Genomic DNA, 18,769 nt, shown 5'->3' with positions numbered 1-18,769 from the left:
CACAAATCACCGACAGATATACCCATGTCGTCCATAGCCTCGACCCAAGAAACCGACTGCAGTGATGTCCTCTGCGTCGGGTTCGGCCCGGCGGGACTATCCATCGCCACAGCCATGGCAGATGAGGGGCTCATCAGCACGGCAGACCTCAACACCACTTCTTCAGCTGACCGCATGAAGGTCGAGTTCCTTGAAAAGCAAGCATCGTTCTGCTGGCACGGAGGCATGCTCCTCGACGGCTCCAAGATGCAGATATCATTCCTCAAAGATCTCGTTACGCTGCGCAACCCTTCCAGCCGCTTCTCGTTCGTCAAATACCTCCACGAGAACGACCGCCTCGTCCCGTTCATGAATCTTGGATCGTGGACCCCGTATCGCGAAGAGTTCAACGACTACCTGTCATGGGTCGCCGCCAAGTTCGATAACAGCTGCACCTACGGCGAACGGGTTCTTTCAATCGAACCGGTCGTGTGCGACAAGTCCGGGGTCGTCTCGCGTGTTCGCGTCGAGTCGGAAAACACCAGCACCGGTTTGCGATCGGTTCGTGAGACAAAGTCGCTGGTTATGGCCGTCGGCGGGCAACCGAAGTATCCCGAATTCGCACGCATGTACTTTGCAGCAGCCAGTAACAACACCTCGTCGCGTGACTGTCCGGCGGTAGCGCACTCGTCGCAATATATCCACCGTGTGCAGAGTATGCTTCCTGACCGAGATGCGCCGTACACCATTGCTGTCATCGGTCAAGGGCAGTCTGGGGCAGAGCTTTTTATGGTGAGAACTGTTTCAATGTTTGTCACGCACTCGGGCGCAACCATCAACCTTCCGACCTAGGATCTGAGCGACCGTTACCCTAACGCAACAATCAAGCTGATCTTCCGCGACACGGCACTGCGTCCCTCTGATGCATCGCCTTTTGTCAACGAGGTCTTCAATCCTGAATACCGAGACGAGTTCTACCAAATGAGCGCTCAGGATCGCCAGACGCATCGCACTCGCAACGGTGCCACGAATTACTCGGTAGTGAACTCCAACCTCATCGATTCAATTTACGGAATGCTATACCAGCAAGGCTTGCCGACCCACGCGGGCAAGCGCAAGTGCACGCTTCTTCCTGGTCGCAATGTGGTCGCCATGGAACAAGCACCAAATGGAGGCGTGATACTCCATTTGATTCGCGGACGTGGTGCTGCGTCCATCTACGAGAGCCTTACGCTGAATGCCGTGTTCTTGGCCACAGGTTACGAGCGGTCGGCTCATGAGACTATGCTGGCGCCTCTCATGGCGTACTTGCGGAGAGATCCGGCCACGTCCCACTTATTGGTGGGACGCGATTACAAGGCGCAAGTGATTGACCCATCTCGGTTCCAGCCCGCGATCTACCTTCAAGGATGCTGCGAGCACACACACGGCCTGTCGGACACACTGCTTTCGGTCCTAGGCGTTCGTGGCGGTGAAGTAGTGGAATCGATCAAAGCACACCTTAAAGGGATGAAACTTCAATCAACGCCCAACGCAATGCCGACCTCGCACCTCACACCCAACCTGACTCCGCCGGCGTCCCCAGTGTCCGGCAAGCCTTCTCGAGATGGCGAGAAAGAGCATGTCGAGTACCCTACAAAACCCGCACCAGCAACGATCCTGTTCTCTCGGTTCATACCCGAGCTCAACGAGACATTCTCCTTTCGCGTGGCAGACCCCATTGGCGATGCCACCATGCTGGCAAGATGGCACAGCAACCCCCGAGTTCACAAGTACTGGCAAGAGGAAGGCACCGAAGCCCATCAAACGGCATACGTATCGAAGATCCTCGCTTCTCCTCACTCCATACCGTGCATCGGCATGTTCGATGATACCCCTTTCGCGTACTTTGAGATCTACTGGGCCGCAAAAGATCTTCTTGCTGGATACTACACCGCCCACGCTTACGACCGCGGCATGCACGTGTTGGTGGGTGAAGAAGACTTTCGGGGTCCTCACAGAGTAGCCGTGTGGTTGACGGGCCTGATGGATTTTATATGGAGCGATTGCGCGTCGACGCAGCGAATCGTGTTGGAGCCGAGGGCGGACAATGCCAAGATGGTTGGGTATCTGGGGAACCACGGCTTTTCCTTCCGAGGGAACATACAATTACCGCACAAAGAAGCGGCGCTCATGATGCTCGATAGGCCTTGAGAGAGACGTTGCTCCAGATTCTGCTTGTAATATAAGTAATATGAAGTCAGTGAATGCATCTCAGGGTTGGCACACGTAGCAGATAAAGCGAGAGAGTGTATAGTGGACATACAGACATACAGTACAGTACCTGAGGATATGCAAAAGGAGGTGCCAATGCAATAGTATCATGAGTTCCCCAAAGCGCCAAAGGGCCACATATTTTGGGCCCCGTCCTTTGCACGTACTGTAAAATACTGTACTTAGGAGTGAAAGTTGTAGCTTCTTGCCTCTGTCGTTGGCTGGGATGCCAGTCAGTGAGCCGCGGTATCGTTCTCGGGTAAGACGAGTCTGGGTTATGGTTACCTCTGTGCCTGGTGCCTGGGTTCCCAGGGACTCCGCGCGCGTCCGTCCGTCCGCTGTCCTTCTGGGAAGGGCATTCGAAGCTTTCGCAGCCCCAAGCAGCCATCACTCGGGCTTTCCCAACACAAGTCCGCACATCCCACAGACAGAGCTGTTTCAAATGAGCGCTCCCGCTGCACCTGCTGCTGCTGCTGCTGCTCCTGGCGGCGCTCCCAACGCTCAGCAAGCCGGTGGCGGCGGCTTCTACTCTATCGCTACGAGTATCGGCCGTATCCTGCTGATTTCATATGCGGTCAACGCCGTCGGAAGGGCCTTCAAAGGAAACCAGGAGACAGCAGATGTCGTACAGGGCAGTGCACCAACCGGGCAAGACGGTCCGGTGCCGGCCGCCCACCAGGTTCATGTCCAGACCCGGACCCTTCAACCCTCTTGGTTGCCTGGCGACAGAGCTGTGAGTACCTGTTCAGATCTCTATGCTACCCCTGGTGAACCGCATGGCTCAACTACTGCGTCGTTGGTAGACTCTTTCTGCATTTCTCACCGAGACGGAAAATTTCAACCCGGATGCCACACCCGTTTGGGAAGAGAAGGACATTTTCTTCGGAGAGTGGAAGGGAAGAACGAAGGAAGTTACCATCGACGTGCCCGAGGTCGGTCACACGCACTTCGAACAACCTGCTTTCCTTCCGGGCTTACGCTTCTGCTGATGACAGAGCGTTCAACGAAACGGGAGTCTGTACGCCCATTTCATCCTGAACCCCACTGGGAATGTTGAGCGTCAACCTGAGGAGCCAGCGCCAAGCCCTTTGTACTCTCGCAAATGTACTTATGCTGCCTGACGCCATTGAGTAAAGTGAATCACCTCTGAACTTCCCTTTACCGCAGTGCTCACCCGTTTCATGCCCAAGCGCAAAGTCAAGAAGACCAAGAAATTGGTGGCCTCAGAAGGAAGCTTAGCTGATCCCGAGGTAGGCCTGTTGCGGGAGCCTATGCTAGAGGAGAGGTCACTGACATCGCGTGTAGCCCGAGGAAGAGCAAGAGGATGGACAGGTTCCAATCATATCTTACTGGTGGCCCAATGTCACCCTGAACGTGCTGAATCATGTGGCACCCCTACCCCCTACCACGCCACCTTTGATGCTGAAAAGTGAGAGCAACCCTCCTATGCATGTTGACGGAGAATCCTTCCACTAAACGTTCTGTCCAAGACTTCGGCCTCGAGTCCGATGGCGTGCACTACAAGCCGCCGTTCTACGTCAATGACTTCTGGCTGACAGCTGATCAGTTGTCTCCCATCAATGAAACCGTCAAGTAGGGTGTTGCTAGAATGCACTCGCGGCTATCTCAGATCTCTCTCACATACGTCTTCGCAGGACCCTCAACCTTTCGCTCTCGTACAACCCCGTTTCGTACTTCAAGTACCAGGTGTTCACTGGCTTGGAGGAAAACCTTCGCGTGCAGCAGACGACACTTGGCGTTGCGGCTGCTGAGACGGACGACATGAAGCGGATGTTCATGGACACCAACCCCTATCTTCTCGGAGTCACGATGTTCGTGTCTATGTTGCACAGCATTTTTGACATCCTTGCTTTCAAGAATGGTAAGTGAAGACCAGTAAATCAGGTTCATATGTCCGTCTTTTCAATCGGTGTCGTTCTGCAGACATCCAGTTCTGGCGTAAGCGTAAGGACATGGAAGGACTTTCGTTCCGGGCTATAACCATGAACGTGGCTTTTCAGGCTGTGATCTTCTTGTAAGTACCTCTCGCTCCCATGATCCTAGGCTCTAAAGCTAAAGCTCCTTGGCAGATATCTTCTGGATAACGACACAAGCTGGATGATCATTATCAGCACCGGCGTCGGCCTTCTCATTGAAATCTGGAAGATTCAGAAGACCGTTATCGTACAGGTTGGTTGCTTTCCGTTTACTGACGCGTCGTCGCAAGCGGTAATTAATTACTCATGCATCCAGCGTAAACCGGAGTTTCCTTACGTTGAGTTCGTCGATCGGGTCAAACCCTCCAAATTGGCTTCCAAAACCAAGAAATACGATGAGGTAAATTGTCGCGTTTTCCGTGCGTCTACGGGTTACCGTTTTAACGCGTCGATCCAGATGGCATTCAAATACGTCTCCCGAGCTCTCTACCCATGTCTGGCGGCATACGCCATCTACTCGCTGGTTTACGAAGAACACAAGGGATGGTATTCGTACATCATTGGAACGCTCGTTGGTTTCGTTTACGCCTTTGGTAGGTTCAGTGCGTTGCATCAAGGTCATAGTCGAATACATGTCTGATCTTCGGTCCATAGGCTTCATCACCATGACACCGCAATTGTTCGTCAACTACAAGTTGAAGTCTGTTGCGCATATGCCCTGGAAGACGTTCATGTACAAGGGTAAGTTGCAATATCCGTTCTCAAATCCTCTCGAGCCCGCAACTAACCAGCCTTCTCCTTACCAGCTCTGAACACTTTCGTTGGTGCGTCAGACATCACCACATCGAGCTTTTTAACCCCCGTCGTTCGATTTCCATACTGATTGAATCCTTCCTCCTACAGACGATCTGTTCGCATTCGTCATCAAGATGCCGTGGCTGCATCGTCTCGCCTGTCTCCGTGACGACGTGGTGTTCTTTGTCTACCTGTACCAGCGATGGGTTTACCGTGAGGACAAGCGACGCAGGAATGAATTCGTAAGTGATTCTCAGATTCAGGCATTCGTACTGAAGTTCGAACTGAGCACTGGCATGTCTTGTAGGGGCAAGTTGGTGAAGATGACGTGGATTCGTCTGACGAGGAGGACGAGGAGGACGAAAAAGAGAAGCCAGTTGCTGAGAATGCCACGACAGAGAACTCGGCGAAGCCCGCGCCAGCAAGCGTCATCAACCCCAACATCAGCGGCGCCAAGCAGCGGAACAAGAAGCAGAAAGATGCGATTTGATTATGCCGTCATCAACCAGAACTGGCCCATGCTCTAACGCTATGAAGGCGATGTGTGGATTCCTGCACATGGTGGGGAATGACCCTGGATTATAGGGGACAAAGAGGCTGTTAGTGCTAGATTCCCCTAGTGATTCCCAGCGTACGTGCAATAGGAGATGGAGCGAGCGTAGTATACACACACACATATACAGTCAGTGTCCATAAAGCTACCCGCCCGAATTAAACCAGCGACTGCCGCGACGCCATACTCACCGACTTTGATTTCAATTATGGGGGGGTGCACAGCTTTATGGACACTTACGTAGTTAGTAACTGACTGGTCTAGGTCCATAAAGCTGCGCCCACCCCGTGCCTCACCAGCAAGGATGGTTGACCACCGCAATTGCGAGATCCCCTTTCTCCCATCTTGGCCAACATCTTGCCACAGATACCTTACCACAGACAGCAACAACACTGGAGCGACGGCATGGGGAAGCCTCTCACCCCACAGAAGAGGGCAGCCATAGTTGCACTGCATAAAGCAGGCAAGAATAAGTGTGAAATAGCGAGACTGGAAAACGTGAGCCTCACCGCTGTTAAGAGGACTATCAAAGTTTACAGCAATCAGGATTCGAACAACGCAACCTCATACCAGTCAAAGAAACCATCTGGCAGACCAAAAAAGTCTCAACCTTCTGAGAATGAGTTGGAGGTCGTTCAGGGCCTTCTTTACCCTGTCTTTACCCACTGATTATGTTCCTACTGAAGGTCAGCCATTGGAGCAACCAAGGGGATCCACTTTCCCTACCTGCGATCGTTCTCAACCCCGACGACTACCACCCCCTCACAAATGCCTCCGGAGCTCTCTCGTGCCTTGTAGTAGAGTTGGTCATATGCACGCTCAACCCCTTCAACAAACGTGATACCATATCCACCATACCGAAGATTTTTTCTCGAATGCGGAGGGGGGAAGGAGGGCGACAGATGGCGCATGTACATACACGGACAAGGCCGTGCGCATGGCTGACCCGCGAAAACAAGGCAAACAGTAACAGCAGAGTAGGTCGAAAGCTGGAGCTGACCTTGATTGCGAACCTGAAAGTGATCCTGACGGGGAAAACAACATGTAATAATGTCTCTGTCGGTTGTACGCCTCCGTATATGACCTCGATGTAGAAATTTGAATAGCTATTTGGAAACCACATTCATTCTTCACATGGTCCTTTACCCACCGTTTGCTCTCACGATTCATTCCACATGCGACTAGTCGCCATGCCTTTCATATTTTCAAATGTAGGCAGGTGTATGCCATAAAAAGAGTTTTCGGTGTATTTACACAGAATCATTGTTGCATAGCCAAGTCATGTAGAATCACCACAAAACTATCTATCTCGTTACGCTAGGGGTTGCACCTCACGCAAGATCTTTATCCTATGCTGTACTGCCATCTTATGGCAAACTGGGCTCTGCGGGCTCTGGTTTCCTCCAGAAGATTGGTGGGGCGGATTGGTGTTGGCCTCACATGGTTAAACCACTGGGGCAGGGTTGACCTTGAGCCCATACGTTTCAGCCGCCTCAAATGGTTCAGCCGCTGGCGCTGATCCACCCGCCGACACCAAAGTCCTGCCTGTGACGCATAGCCGCAAGCCATGGGGCTGCACCGAGTGCTCGTAATGTGTCTGTACTGCTGTATTATGCTGTGACATAAGAGCGTCAATCACGCAATGGTTTCAAATAGATTACTGAGCCGATGGCTACAAACCATAATCACTAGATCCCCATGTCTTGTCAATAGTTTGAGGACCATGGGATTGTGGGGCCGCACCTTGATGTCACGGCCAGGATCAAGGGCTGAGGCAGTGGTGTTGAGCGCAGATCCTTTCTCCCCCCCAATCCCGTCCTCAGAACGCATTGATGCTTCGCCCGAAACGTCCGTGTCCTGTCCATCCCTGAGTGAAAACGAAGGTACGAACGCGAACGGGAAAGGTTCGTCGTCCGGCATACATGAAGGAGTCCGAGGCGAGGATGGGCGTCCATTGACGATCGACGCGATGCGCATGGGGTCAGGCGGACCGGTGGCGCGACCAAAGGGTTCATTTGGGTGACGGCTTCGAGAATGAGGCGGCGCCCCATTGTGCCTTTTGAATGATGAAGCTGAGGGCGACCCATGTGAGCCTGGTTCGGGCGTTGAAACGGCGTGATATGTGCCACATGTGGTTCCTCCTTCGAAGACGACCATAGAATCCATGTCGGATATCGAAGATACGGTTGGGAGCCAATCCACCTCCAGTGCGCCGCTCCTCGGACGCTTTTGACCGACCTGTCCCAGTTGGTCCCCACAGTGCTCCATCTTTGTGAGCAACTTAACCAAGATGGCATCCGCTTTGTGACGCCGTACATCCTCTTCCAAGAAATGAATAGGCCCTAACGGACGCTGCTCACACATTGGCGAGTCGGATTCTGCTGCCGCGGCTGCTATTGGTAAATGCTCAGCCTCTTTCCCAGCAGTCTGTACAAATGCTGAAGTTGATGCCAGGTTAGGCTTCATCAAGCCCTGCATCTGCTCCGGCCTCCGTTTCGGCATCTTCTTCCGAAATTTCATGGCTGAATCCGATCCTATACTCCATCCAATGATTGGTCCGCACACTTCCTTCTCCCCATCATCATGATAGGCCATTTTCTGCCCTAAAAGTACAATGTGGTTTGTCATTTAGTTCGGTGTTATCGATCGAGGCCCCGCGAGCGTACCCTCCAGGTAGAAAATCGACAAAAGCTCATTGATCGGGCTCTCCGGTGAGACCTGCTGAAGGATGTCTCGAGCAAACTCAACCTCTTCCGGTGCCGTTTCGAAAGGACACGATGGCATCGCGATCGAAAAATTATATACCTCTCCAGCGTTGTGAAGGAAGTTCTGAGTCAGAAAGCCTTTGACTAAAGCACAACATGAGGCGTCAGGGGACATCAGGAATGGGAGTCAACTGACTGCTCTCACCCCTATGAGTGACAAACTTGCATCTCTTCATTGACACCTTCCTCTGGTAGTCCCCCCAGAGTTTCCAACCGTTGATCGACAGCGGGTGCTCTTCAGTTGCCAGTATATGGACGATTCGACCACCAGTCGGTAGATGGTACGTAACGCGGTCCAGACCATGCGCGTATGTGCCGTCTTCCACCCGGTCTCGCGCAACCTCTATCCCACTATTCGGCAATAAATATAAGCAGCCAGGCACCTCATTTTTGAAGTTTACCGAACCGGGGAGCGATCTTCGTAGCAAAGAGACTGGGTATTGCTCTTTAAAATATGATTTGGGCGCCTAATGAAAGTTTAATCAGCTGCATTCGTCAGTCTGAGGATAGCCGCTGCCACACTGACATAATTACACACGGCGCATGTCCAGCTTGTGAGCTCTACGCGTTGCGAAATGCGACCGCATAGCTCACAGTGAACGGCACGAGGGGCGTACTGTTCCGAGATCTCGATCGGAAATATGGGTTTGACGTCCAGCTTCGGACTTGGAGGGCGTGAGTCAAAACGAAGCCACAAAAGAGACAATGCGGCACGAACCTAAACCGTCCCGGGAGTTGAAATGGTCGGAGAAAGTCGCCGTTGTAAGACAGCTTCTGCGGATCCGCCCACCGTCCGTCGCGTTCCGAGAAGACCTTCCAGAAAAAGTCGCAAGTCCGCACCAAGCACATCGGTACGTGATAGACTATCGGAGATACAGCTTTACACTTTTTACAAGTGTGCAGCTTTGGTCTTGCTAAGCATGACCTGTTCGCGTTCGGCTTCAAGAACCACGGCTCATGCAAATTCTGGTCCAGCCATTGGAAACGGCACTTGACGCGAACGTTATAGGGTCGTTCACCATCCGCAACATCCGCTTCAACGTTGACGAACTCCTTTTCAGTCCATATATGGGTGATCATCCACCTTTGCGAATAATGATCAATCTCGCAATCAAGGACGAGAAAGCGATGTGCGTTGTTTACCAGCCTAGGACCGCATATCTCGCCGGCATCACAAAATCTGCTAACGGATAATGCGACCCCATGATTACAATCAAAGGCAGAGCTTTTGCCCAAGTGTTGCGGAGAATGCGGATCGATAAATCCGTTTCTTCTTGTGATCCTCTCAGGGGGGCGGCCGATGAATGTGCCCCAATGGTGCTCATCTGTTGCATCGCGTTGTGTTGCTCCTCCTGGCCTCCTGAGCGCTGCTTTCCTCCACCGTGACTGACGAAAACTTTTCCAGCCCATACGTCCCGTTCCGCAGCAAATCCGTCTATTAGATAACCCTTAGCTATGCCGTCCAGGTGGTATAACCCACCTGGAGAGAGAGATATGTCAGGCTGACCAACGGGACTCAGGAACTCGTGGGAACTCGAGGATCATACTTTGATAGGACCTGAAGTAGGGCGTGCCTTCGCAAAGCTCTTGCCGAGTTTCGCACCAGACGGCTGGTGATGCCGTCACCTCCCTTTTCACGTGGTGCCCCTCCCCATAAGCCGGGTCGACTTCCTTTGCATCAGATCTTCGCAAAGGGGCATCATCTTGCAACTTCGCTGCCAAGGTGCCCGACATGAAAAGAACTTCAGAGAACGTCGTATACGCGCAGGTTCGCACGTTGAGAGCACCTCCAGCCCTCTCTTTCAGGGTGGTCTCCTTCGACCCTGCCTTCGAACTGCTGGGATTTGACTCTTGAGTAAAAGCATTAGAAGTATTGGCATTGCAAGAGCCACATGGACGCGTCGCCTCTCGATCGAGAGTCTGGACTCTGGTGCTGGACTTTGAACACAGACTTGAACGACTCCAAAAAGGCATTCAACCAAGCACCCAATTTACTTACCCAGCGCCGCAGTTCCGTCCACTCTCTGAGGAGCTCTGAGGTGCTATTGCGACAGCGGGGTAGTCCTGTAGATACCCGCCGTAGAGACCAACTTGTCCTAGATCCAGAAGGACCACCAAGCAGGACTACTTCTAGTAAACGCCATGGTTTTCACTTCGCAGGGTGACGGGCAGCCACATTCGCGGAGTAGACACTCCCACGACTATACGGCTCTCCCGCACCATAGTAAACACAGGGATGGATCGTCGAAGTTCCTGAAGCGGCCGCCACGCGTATGCGGCTTGTCCGTACCAAGAGCCTTCTTGTGCGGAGTGTTGTTCTCCATAGGAGGCTATCTCATATTGCAGGCTTTTGTGAAAGGCGGAGGGCTACATAACATATCCTCCTCGTTTTCGAAAGCGAGCTCTGCCTTGAATGGATGCCCGAATCCCGAACCCGACCGGCCACCAATTCAGTACGCCCTTGTTATGGACGCGGGATCTACGGGCTCGCGCCTTCACGTTTACCGGTTCAACCACTGCCACGGGCCATCGCCAGCATTGGAAGACGAAGTTTTCGAGCAGTTAAAGCCAGGATTAAGTTCTGACAAATTCAAAACGCCCGAGGAAGCGGCAAACTCGCTTGATCCATTGTTGGAGGTGGCATTGAAGAGCGTTCCCGAACGTCTCCGTGCTTGCACCCCGGTTACGTTAAAGGCTACTGCTGGTTTGCGGATGCTGAAGGACGGCAAAGGTGATATGATCCTCGACGCTGTGCGTCGAAAGCTGGAGAAAGAGTCGCCCTTTGCCCTCGTTGAAAATGGGGTTACCATCATGGCGGGCAAGGACGAAGGTGTTTACGCGTGGATTACCGTAAACTATCTCCTGAAAAGGCTTGGCCAGAAGGAAAAACTGCCGACCGCCGCAATCATGGACCTCGGCGGTGGATCCACACAAATCGTGTTTGAGCCTGACGCGAAAACCCCGATGGAACCTGGAGATCACAAGTACGAGCTGAAGATGGGCCCACACAAGTACATCCTGTATCAACACTCGTATGACGGGTATGGGTTGATGCAGGGGCGCCATCGTGTCAAGCAGGCAGGAGTGGCTAGCAAGAAATGGCCATGCTACGCGATTGGGCATAAAGACGAATATCTTGACGATGCGGGAACTATCCATACCATTGAAGGGTCGGGGACCGATCATGATGCATGTGCCGCATTCATTCGCACGAAACTATTCGATAAGGCAACTTGCCCTGCGCCGAAAACTTCTACATCACCGCCCTCGTGTTCGTTCAACGGTGTCTACCAGCCGTCCCTGGCGGCCAGCTTCGCCGACAACGATATTTACGCCTTCTCGTACTTTTTCGACAAATTCGCTGAACCGTTTGGTCTCGAAACGTCGGAAAAAGGATTCTCGGTCGGTGAGCTGCGCGCAGCGGCCGAGAAAGTATGCTCGGGCAAGCTGACACCACAAGATCTCGCGAAACTCACAGCCGATGGCACACTTCCCAAGCAAATTGTCGAACTCTTCAGCGACCCTGAATGGTGCACCGATCTCGGCTTTATGTACGGCCTGTTGAGCGTGGGATACGATATTCCAGATCAGCGCATCCTCAAAACAGCAAAGAAGATCAATGGAGTGGAAACGGGATGGGCGCTAGGTGCCGCTTTGGATGTGGTCGATGGATGGGGAACAAAGAATGGGAAGGGAAAATGTGCTGCACCCGCAGTTAAGGAGATCACCCGTTGAGGATTGGGAAACTTTAATGATATTCCTCGCTATCAGAAGTCGGACAGATAGACAGTATGACTTGCGCATGGCTGACCTCCTCATATGTCAATAGTATGGCTTTTTGATTGGGGCTTGCGATCTCGCCACGAATGTTCTCTCGTCTACGCGGCTCTCAACCACATTGAGTGTACTGTATGAGATGCGTGTCGGTCGACTCGACAAGACTCCTTACATATCTATTGTATATGTAGCTCAGTGGTGGTGGGGAACACGCTGTTGCACGCGAATAATATCGTTATGCAGAAAATTCCTTCTTTACACCGGATGTTCCCACGCAAGGAAAATGATCAAGTCACGTTGACCGTCTTTCAACCCGCTTATTGAGAAGTTGTTCATCGAGCTTCGCGGCACACGTACGCCCAGTGAATTCGCTCCATCAGCCCCCCGCCAGAGCCACCGGCAGTCCATCATCTCAACCTGGTGCATAATAAGGCAGCGACTGGGGAGCGAAGATGAACCCAGATGCTGCTCTGTTGACACCTAACCGAGCCGAGCATTATGTAGCAGCGGACCGAGAACCCGCTTCCCGGTCCGTTTGGACAACGGGCAGATCGTTTCGCGCTGTCGATTTAGTTTGAACAAACCCCGATCCCGCCTCCTCTCGGAAATGAAAGGATCACGATCTATCGAGAAGCCATGAAGCATAAGCAGGTTCCAATACAATAGCAACACTAGCAGATATAGCTATGAATGGATTTAGGGCCGACCTCAGGGACAGGCAAACAGCATTTTGAGTTTACAAGGTTGTCGGAGGTACGTAGAAAAGGTCCGCCTGCATTATAATCGGCGATTCCGCCGTTCATAAGGTGGACCAGACAAAGGAACCTTCTTCTAGAAGTCAGAGCGAGTCTGAAATGTGCTCGCCATTACATAAGGAGACCGTTAGGTTTAGAAGGGGCCACATGCGTGGCTTATTCGATGGACATTTTCGACGTGGGCATAGACTGCTAAACAGCGAAGGCCCATCTTCGTGTCTCTCATCGGCACCAGATAAGAAGGCCTGCAAGGCAGTATCAGACGTCATCCAGCGTCTCCCTCATTTTGCTTTTCGTTGCCGACAAAATTCCATTCCCGACCATGGCTGAAAACCGGATGAAAGGTGCTGTTATCGAAACGAGCTGGATGGTAAGATCATGGCCATCGCACCTGTATCAGAAGCTATCGCTGAAATATATGGTTGATGTTTCAGGCAAAGGCCGAGGCGGTGGCCTATTCCTTGCTGTTTAGCATGGTAACCGACAACGAAGTTCATAATGGACTCGCGACGGCAATCACATTTTTCGAAGATATGCAGCTTATCTCGTTCGCCTTCGAGCACCACTTTTTCTCGCATATGCCTGATTGGGCTAAATATGTCACAAATCCTCTGAGCTATCGCCCGGGAGCTCATGAAGCATTCGAGATCCTGCTTGCGATTGTGATAGGAATTGTTGCTGTCACTATCCTCTCGGCGGCCCAGGTCGCTCGGTCATTTGGCAATGGAGAGGTACGTAGGCTATGCTCAAATGCAGGAGGGCATCTACGAAACAAGTTCATCAACTGATAATGGACTATCTTGCAGTTCACCGGAGTGTCTCTTTACGCGTTGAAGACCATACGGATCGTCACGGTTCTCTCTGGGACGGTTTTGTTCATCCCGTTCTTGGAGATCCTGCTTGTAGCCGTCTCCTGCTCAAAAGGAACTTTGAAGGCATACCCAGAAGTACAATGTTTTTCGGGGAGCACAGGAGCGCAAACCGTCTTGGCCATCTTCTGTCTGCTGTTTTTCGTCCCGTACAATTTGGTCATGTCATTGATATATGTTAGAATCACACCCAAGCCGGGTTCCGAAGATGCGCGAGTTCCGATAGGAAGGTATGGAGTTGCCAATCGAGCTGTTCGCCTCGATTGCCCCTCACCGATATGAACGTTTTACAGAGTCGATTTTACGTATGCCCTCGCTCGAGTGCTACTCTGTCACATTTTCATCGTTCCCGAAGGAAAGGATGACGTGAAGGCCATCGTTCTCGTACCCGTCACGTTATTCATGACGTTCCAAGTCGTGAGGTTTCAGCCTTTCTACAGCTCCATGCACAACGAGCTCCGAGCCGGCCTATTCTGCGCTGCTTTCTTTGCCTCCATCATCAGCTTCATCTCGACTGTTGGCAATGTCGACAGTTTAGCGATGCCGGTTCTCAGTATCATCGCGGTCGTTGCTGGAGCGGTTGCCGGAGTGTTCACCTGCCGGAAGGTGTTCGAAAACACCGTCAACCGAGTGTACGATCGGATTAAGTTGAAACGTCAACAAACCGAGAAGGGGTTGAATGGGAAGTTGGAAAAAATGGAATCAGGAGTAAATCCTGAGATCCGGAAGACGGGCGCTTTGAGCGGCGGATCAGAGGACTTGAAGGATCGGGAGGAAACATTTGAGGAAGGCATATTCGACAACATTGGCAAGATCGCTAAGACGCAAACGGTGCCTGAGGTGCGTTTCCGCTTCGAATTACAATGCTGGTGAAAGTCGCCGACTACTGATGATCTCCTTTCGCAGCCCATCGCAGTGTTTCGCCATGTAGGCGAAGTAGAGCTTGCTTGTCGTTTTGTCCGAAAGAATCGCTCAAAGGAAGCCCTCTACGTGATGGAAGAGATATTCAACGAAGGATTCGATCAGTTTCCGGAAAACTCTATGCTTCGCCTGGTGTAAGTCATAGCCAATGCGCACTGAAAGTCTCCGCGGTCTACTCAACATCCTACTGTGACAGATATGCCGAGTACCTTGAGGCCTTTACCGACTCGAGCGTGGGAGAAGATGCGGTACACATCATCGCTGAAGCCAAAATCCTCCATCCCTCCTTCGATGCCCGGTTCTTCATTTTCATGCAGGACAGATTGCTCGAGCAGAGTAAGAAGGCCGAGGGTTTGAATTCATCAACCATGAATATGTGAGTTTGACATCTATTTCGGGCTGGGCGTCGACGGACGAGTTCATGACATCGTCTCTTCAGTTCCTCATTTGTAGAGTTCCAAACGATGTCCAATGGCGCTCGCCGTGATCACTTGGCCACACTGATTGAGATCAAAAATTTTCTATCACATGTCCGAAGTGGACAGCGAGGGAGAGATCCGAAGACGTATCCAATTTTCCTACAGCGGATCAGTGAAGCCGAGCAACGGGCTACAGCCTACTATAAGAAGCTGATCGGACGTTGGCCAAAGAGTAAGGAGCTTCTCCGAATGTATGCCTCCTTTTTGTTACAAGTCAAGGTATGCTGGTTTACTTGTAAAGTCGCGGCGCATGATCACAATCTCATTCGTATATGTAGAATGACAAGGACAGCGCTGCCAGGTTGATGGCCATAGCTGATGATATCGAGGAAATTGAGTCTCGCCAGGGCACCTCGTACTTGATGGCTACGAGGAACTCGGCACGTTCTGGCCGAAGAGGCAGCAACGTGCCCAGCAACATGCCCTCGCAAATGGCCTCACAAATGACGTCTGTAAGCAATGTCGCCGGACGCCTAGGGCAAGGAAATACGGAACTTCCCACATCGAAGGAGGTTACGCGGAAACTCTCCACAGTATTCGGCGAGAGCGTCGCTGCAGATGCATCGGATGATGAGGTTGCCGTGATAGGGCTCCCTTCGAAATTGAGATCTATGTTTCCTGAGTCAGTCCATGAAGGATCGGAATCGCAGCAAATAAGGAAACGATCTACTGCTTTCACTACCGAGGAAGGAATAGCGCCAGATAGGGAAGTGATCGGGGCAAGATTCGGATCCCCCGGCTATGATAATGACGCAGCGCCAAGAGTCGCTCAATCGGACGGCGGCAGTTCCAAAGCTTCGGAGCGCGAAATGAAGAAAAGGGTTAGATGAGCGCTTCGCGCCGCCTGGAGGACGACGGTGTACTAACGCGTCACACCGTAGATCACAAACCGCGGCCAACTTCAATCGCGACTGAAAGCGCCCGTAAACTCTATGGATCGCCATCAGCGGATCGCGGCAGTCCTATATGTTATGATAGTGGTTGTTGCTTACGCCATAGGTCACTGGAGCTTCAGCGATGCAGGTAGAGTGAACCGGCCTCTTAATCCTGTACGCCCGTGCTTCCCACAATGGTGAACACTTCTGTCGTGCTAGAATCGTCCATTGGCGGGTTCGTCCGCGGCTCTCGTCTACCACACATCAGCACGGTTCTGGCCCGGCACACGCGAGAATTGGCCCGCATCCCGGATTTGGCGGCCAACAATGTAACAGAGGCGCATGCCGTATATGATCAGACCACCTTCGTTTTCAAGGATTACATCAAGAATATATCCCTCTTCTACATCCCGTATCTGGAAGCCTATGTAGATGATGAGGATAACATTCCAATCCGAGTAAGTCTCCCTGTGATACGCGTTTCCGGGACGATCCTTTGACCCACCGATGCTTGACGCAGGAAGCCACCTTTCCCGAAGTGTGGCGCCACGTAGTGATGACGAACTCCTTGGGAATGACGAAGCTCATTTTCATATATGGGCAGGAGCTCATGAAGAACGGTAAGTTACGACTGAATGTCCTTTCAGGGTATCAAAATCTAACTGTCGTAAATTCTCATCAACCGCAGACTACAACTGGTTTGCATCGGGTCAAGCAGCCACGGATAATTACGCTCGATTTTTTCTTGATAATGCTGGCGACTTCGGGCCTGCCTACATGACGATTATCGAGGCGATGGAGAACAAGTGGACGAGTGCGACGATGCAAAATACTGTAAGAGGACCCTGGCCCTAAGTATCCATCATGGCACTATGCTCATCACCGTGCAGTACATTCTTTACGTCCTTCTCGCCCTTTGCGTTGTCTGCATGCTGGGCTGGGGGATACTGGTCTTATGGCCGATGGTCCGGCGGACAGAAGCAGAGCAGATCAGAACGCTGAAAATGTATTTGCTGATACCAAAGAAGACATTGATCAACATCCTCACGGACTTTGAGGAACAGGTAATGAAGCTTAGTTTCTTTGATCAGAGATGAGCCCTTCACTCATGTCGCAAACCTTCTTCGCAGATCGAAACCATTTCAGATGAAATCTCCGACGAGGGCATGCAAGCATCCGGCTCCGAACCGGGGCTAGAAAAACGAAAAGGATCGCAGCAATACTCGTCGCGAGCGATGGCTACGACCGACACAGATAAGCTTACCAAGAAAAGCGCCACTCGGAAGTATTACTTGATGTATGGATTAGGGCTGGGCATCATGACGCTACCGGCTCTAGCGCTGCTGATTGTGCCGATCGTAAGTAGTCTCTTCAAGCGATGAGGTCAAGCCGGTGATTCATTCGTGACTCTTGCAGATTCGGGCAAGTCTTTCCATCAAATATGCGCATACGATGAACTATAATGGTGGAAGGCGCTATTTTGCGCAGGCGACTTTGTTTTACGCAAATGAAGCACTCAAGGTCGACAACGCAACTTGGCTGCCGTATGGTACGTACGCTAAGAGCTTCGGCAGCGCTGTACGCAATGTCATCCTGATCGGGTTCCCTTCCTAGAACCACTCATGTGGTACCGAAACCGGGTCGAGCTCTTGGAAAATCTGCACTGGAGGTCGATCCGCGGCATCGGTTGCATCGCTCTGCCGACCATCCCAGAACTGCACACCTTCCTGAGCATAGATGCCCCATGCCAGCCGGCCTGCGGAAATAAGACGGCCGGCCTCGATACCCAAGTAGAGCTATTCCTCAATGCCGCGCAGAATTTAGAGGGGCATTTAAGGTCGGGACAGATTGAGGAGGGCATGGATCATTTGGATTACATGCGTGAATTGATGCCGAGTCTGGTGTGTACTCCGGACTTCTGCACATGTATCCCACTGACCATGTATCCACTGACGTCTTCCTTCTTGTAAAAAAAACATTTGGCAGGTTGATAATTTCAATAACTTGGACAAGAAGGTGAGGCGTGATGAGGTTCTGGCGCTGGCTCAATAATGCATTTCAATAATGGAATTTCAATACCCTTGGGAAAAAAGTTTCAGACTATTATCTTGGACGGGTGAGAATGCAATTCCGTACGCCTTGTACATGTCCATTCCACTGACAAACCTGTGATCCCTCACAATGCTAGGAACGCGGAAGGAAAGCTGGGAATGAACATCATATTCGCCTTTTCTTTAATAGGCCTCGTCGCCGTCTACTTCACCATCTTCCAGAAAACGGTCAAAGTGCGGTTAGTGGAGATGGACTCGGCCGTCACGCTGGTGTTTGCAATGCCGGACTCAGTTGTGCAAGCGGTGCCGGAAATCAAGCGGTTCATCGATTCTGGCGGGATGTTCGCGGACGACGGTGCCGCGTCACGATTGAAATGAGCTAAGGACAATTTAATCGTCTGTGTACTGGACCCCAGCATAGGCCCCAACATGGGCTGCGTATGTTTAGGTAGCAGGTTTGCTCTGGCCCTCCCATTTTCCTCAATAGCACCCCAAATTGAAGTGGATCATTCACTCCAAAAATGCGTGACTGTGTAAATGACATGATCTTTATCACTAGATTAGAGTGCCATCGTTGGGAGTTAGAGTGCTCTGGCTTGATCATTGACCAGGGAGGATGGGTATGCCAGGCACAATGGTATTTCAGCTGTGAAGACGTCGTTTGCAGCCCTTCCATGCTATTTTTGCACGGCATATGGACCCAGCGGGCCTCATCCTCAAAGTAAAATTGGTGGGGCACAGAATGTGTTCCCGATTCCCA

General features: G+C 51.8%; 6 protein-coding genes across 6 annotated transcripts; 5 read left to right on the top strand and 1 right to left on the bottom strand.

Moving 5' to 3' along the window:
• Window positions 1–21: 21 nt before the first annotated feature.
• Window positions 22–1,473, top strand: EV422DRAFT_480020 (L-lysine 6-monooxygenase; the record flags this gene model as incomplete). Its single annotated transcript, XM_053067291.1, has 2 exons — window positions 22–771; window positions 832–1,473. Coding segments are annotated over 2 exons (1,392 nt in total), but the record flags the coding sequence as incomplete, so codon positions are not given.
• Window positions 1,474–2,602: 1,129 nt separating this feature from the next.
• Window positions 2,603–5,722, top strand: EV422DRAFT_246153 (cleft lip and palate transmembrane protein 1-domain-containing protein). The gene is made up of 16 exons (XM_053065698.1): window positions 2,603–2,965; window positions 3,036–3,164; window positions 3,228–3,336; window positions 3,400–3,482; window positions 3,538–3,661; window positions 3,723–3,825; window positions 3,888–4,114; window positions 4,177–4,267; window positions 4,323–4,422; window positions 4,486–4,569; window positions 4,627–4,762; window positions 4,824–4,910; window positions 4,976–4,993; window positions 5,073–5,206; window positions 5,272–5,292; window positions 5,363–5,722. The coding sequence occupies exons 1-16, from the start codon at window positions 2,675–2,677 to the stop codon at window positions 5,489–5,491; spliced, it is 1,866 nt and encodes a 621-aa protein (XP_052928818.1). The 5' UTR covers window positions 2,603–2,674; the 3' UTR covers window positions 5,492–5,722.
• Window position 5,723: 1 nt separating this feature from the next.
• EV422DRAFT_246282 (uncharacterized protein) lies at window positions 5,724–6,720 on the top strand. The gene is made up of 2 exons (XM_053065700.1): window positions 5,724–6,147; window positions 6,204–6,720. Exons 1-2 carry the CDS (start codon window positions 5,923–5,925, stop codon window positions 6,609–6,611), a joined length of 633 nt encoding a protein of 210 aa, XP_052928817.1. The 5' UTR covers window positions 5,724–5,922; the 3' UTR covers window positions 6,612–6,720.
• A 1,223-nt stretch (window positions 6,721–7,943) lies between these two features.
• EV422DRAFT_246233 (uncharacterized protein) lies at window positions 7,944–10,301 on the bottom strand. Its single transcript, XM_053065699.1, has 8 exons — window positions 10,282–10,301; window positions 9,830–10,119; window positions 9,426–9,762; window positions 9,001–9,366; window positions 8,809–8,947; window positions 8,449–8,749; window positions 8,236–8,366; window positions 7,944–8,120 (listed from the first exon to the last, which is right to left on the bottom strand). The coding sequence occupies exons 2-8, from the start codon at window positions 10,014–10,016 to the stop codon at window positions 8,052–8,054; spliced, it is 1,530 nt and encodes a 509-aa protein (XP_052928816.1). The 5' UTR covers window positions 10,017–10,119; window positions 10,282–10,301; the 3' UTR covers window positions 7,944–8,051.
• EV422DRAFT_517504 (nucleoside phosphatase family-domain-containing protein) lies at window positions 10,220–12,511 on the top strand. Its single transcript, XM_053069454.1, has one exon. The coding sequence runs from the start codon at window positions 10,425–10,427 to the stop codon at window positions 12,015–12,017; it is 1,593 nt and encodes a 530-aa protein (XP_052928815.1). The 5' UTR covers window positions 10,220–10,424; the 3' UTR covers window positions 12,018–12,511.
• A 625-nt stretch (window positions 12,512–13,136) lies between these two features.
• On the top strand, window positions 13,137–18,387 carry EV422DRAFT_564457 (uncharacterized protein; the record flags this gene model as incomplete). Its single annotated transcript, XM_053072201.1, has 19 exons — window positions 13,137–13,184; window positions 13,249–13,545; window positions 13,621–13,913; window positions 13,977–14,523; window positions 14,590–14,738; window positions 14,801–14,980; window positions 15,044–15,302; window positions 15,362–15,904; window positions 15,965–16,106; window positions 16,178–16,416; window positions 16,479–16,578; window positions 16,647–16,792; window positions 16,849–17,022; window positions 17,089–17,316; window positions 17,375–17,507; window positions 17,573–17,859; window positions 17,945–17,974; window positions 18,052–18,074; window positions 18,147–18,387. The coding sequence occupies 19 exons, from the start codon at window positions 13,137–13,139 to the stop codon at window positions 18,385–18,387; spliced, it is 4,059 nt and encodes a 1,352-aa protein (XP_052928814.1).
• Between the last annotated feature and the right edge of the window lie 382 nt (window positions 18,388–18,769).

The sequence above is a fragment of the Fimicolochytrium jonesii genome, assembly GCF_025526975.1.
Source record: "Fimicolochytrium jonesii strain JEL569 chromosome Unknown EV422scaffold_3, whole genome shotgun sequence".
Taxonomy (NCBI): Eukaryota; Fungi; Chytridiomycota; class Chytridiomycetes; order Spizellomycetales; family Powellomycetaceae; genus Fimicolochytrium; species Fimicolochytrium jonesii.
The sequence above is the reverse complement of the archived record's forward strand: the minus strand, read 5'-3'. Positions and strand labels throughout refer to the sequence as shown.

What these genes read in the sequence shown, in the direction of transcription:
- EV422DRAFT_246153 (XM_053065698.1), top strand. Translation starts at nt 2,675, where the DNA reads ATGAGCGCTCCCGCTGCACCTGCTGCTGCTGCTGCTGCTCCTGGCGGC. An exon ending in CCCTTTGTACTCTCGCAAAT is followed by an intron (nt 3,337 to 3,399) that starts GTACTTATGCTG and finishes CCTTTACCGCAG; the next exon opens with TGCTCACCCGTTTCATGCCC. An exon ending in GGCAAGTTGGTGAAGATGAC is followed by an intron (nt 5,293 to 5,362) that starts GTGGATTCGTCT and finishes ATGCCACGACAG; the next exon opens with AGAACTCGGCGAAGCCCGCG.
- EV422DRAFT_246282 (XM_053065700.1), top strand. Translation starts at nt 5,923, where the DNA reads ATGGGGAAGCCTCTCACCCCACAGAAGAGGGCAGCCATAGTTGCACTG. An exon ending in CTTCTGAGAATGAGTTGGAG is followed by an intron (nt 6,148 to 6,203) that starts GTCGTTCAGGGC and finishes TTCCTACTGAAG; the next exon opens with GTCAGCCATTGGAGCAACCA.
- EV422DRAFT_246233 (XM_053065699.1), bottom strand. Translation starts at nt 10,016, where the DNA reads ATGTCGGGCACCTTGGCAGCGAAGTTGCAAGATGATGCCCCTTTGCGA. An exon ending in CATGCGCCGTGTGTAATTAT is followed by an intron (nt 8,750 to 8,808) that starts GTCAGTGTGGCA and finishes AACTTTCATTAG; the next exon opens with GCGCCCAAATCATATTTTAA. An exon ending in CTCGAGACATCCTTCAGCAG is followed by an intron (nt 8,121 to 8,235) that starts GTCTCACCGGAG and finishes TTGTACTTTTAG; the next exon opens with GGCAGAAAATGGCCTATCAT.
- EV422DRAFT_517504 (XM_053069454.1), top strand. Translation starts at nt 10,425, where the DNA reads ATGGTTTTCACTTCGCAGGGTGACGGGCAGCCACATTCGCGGAGTAGA.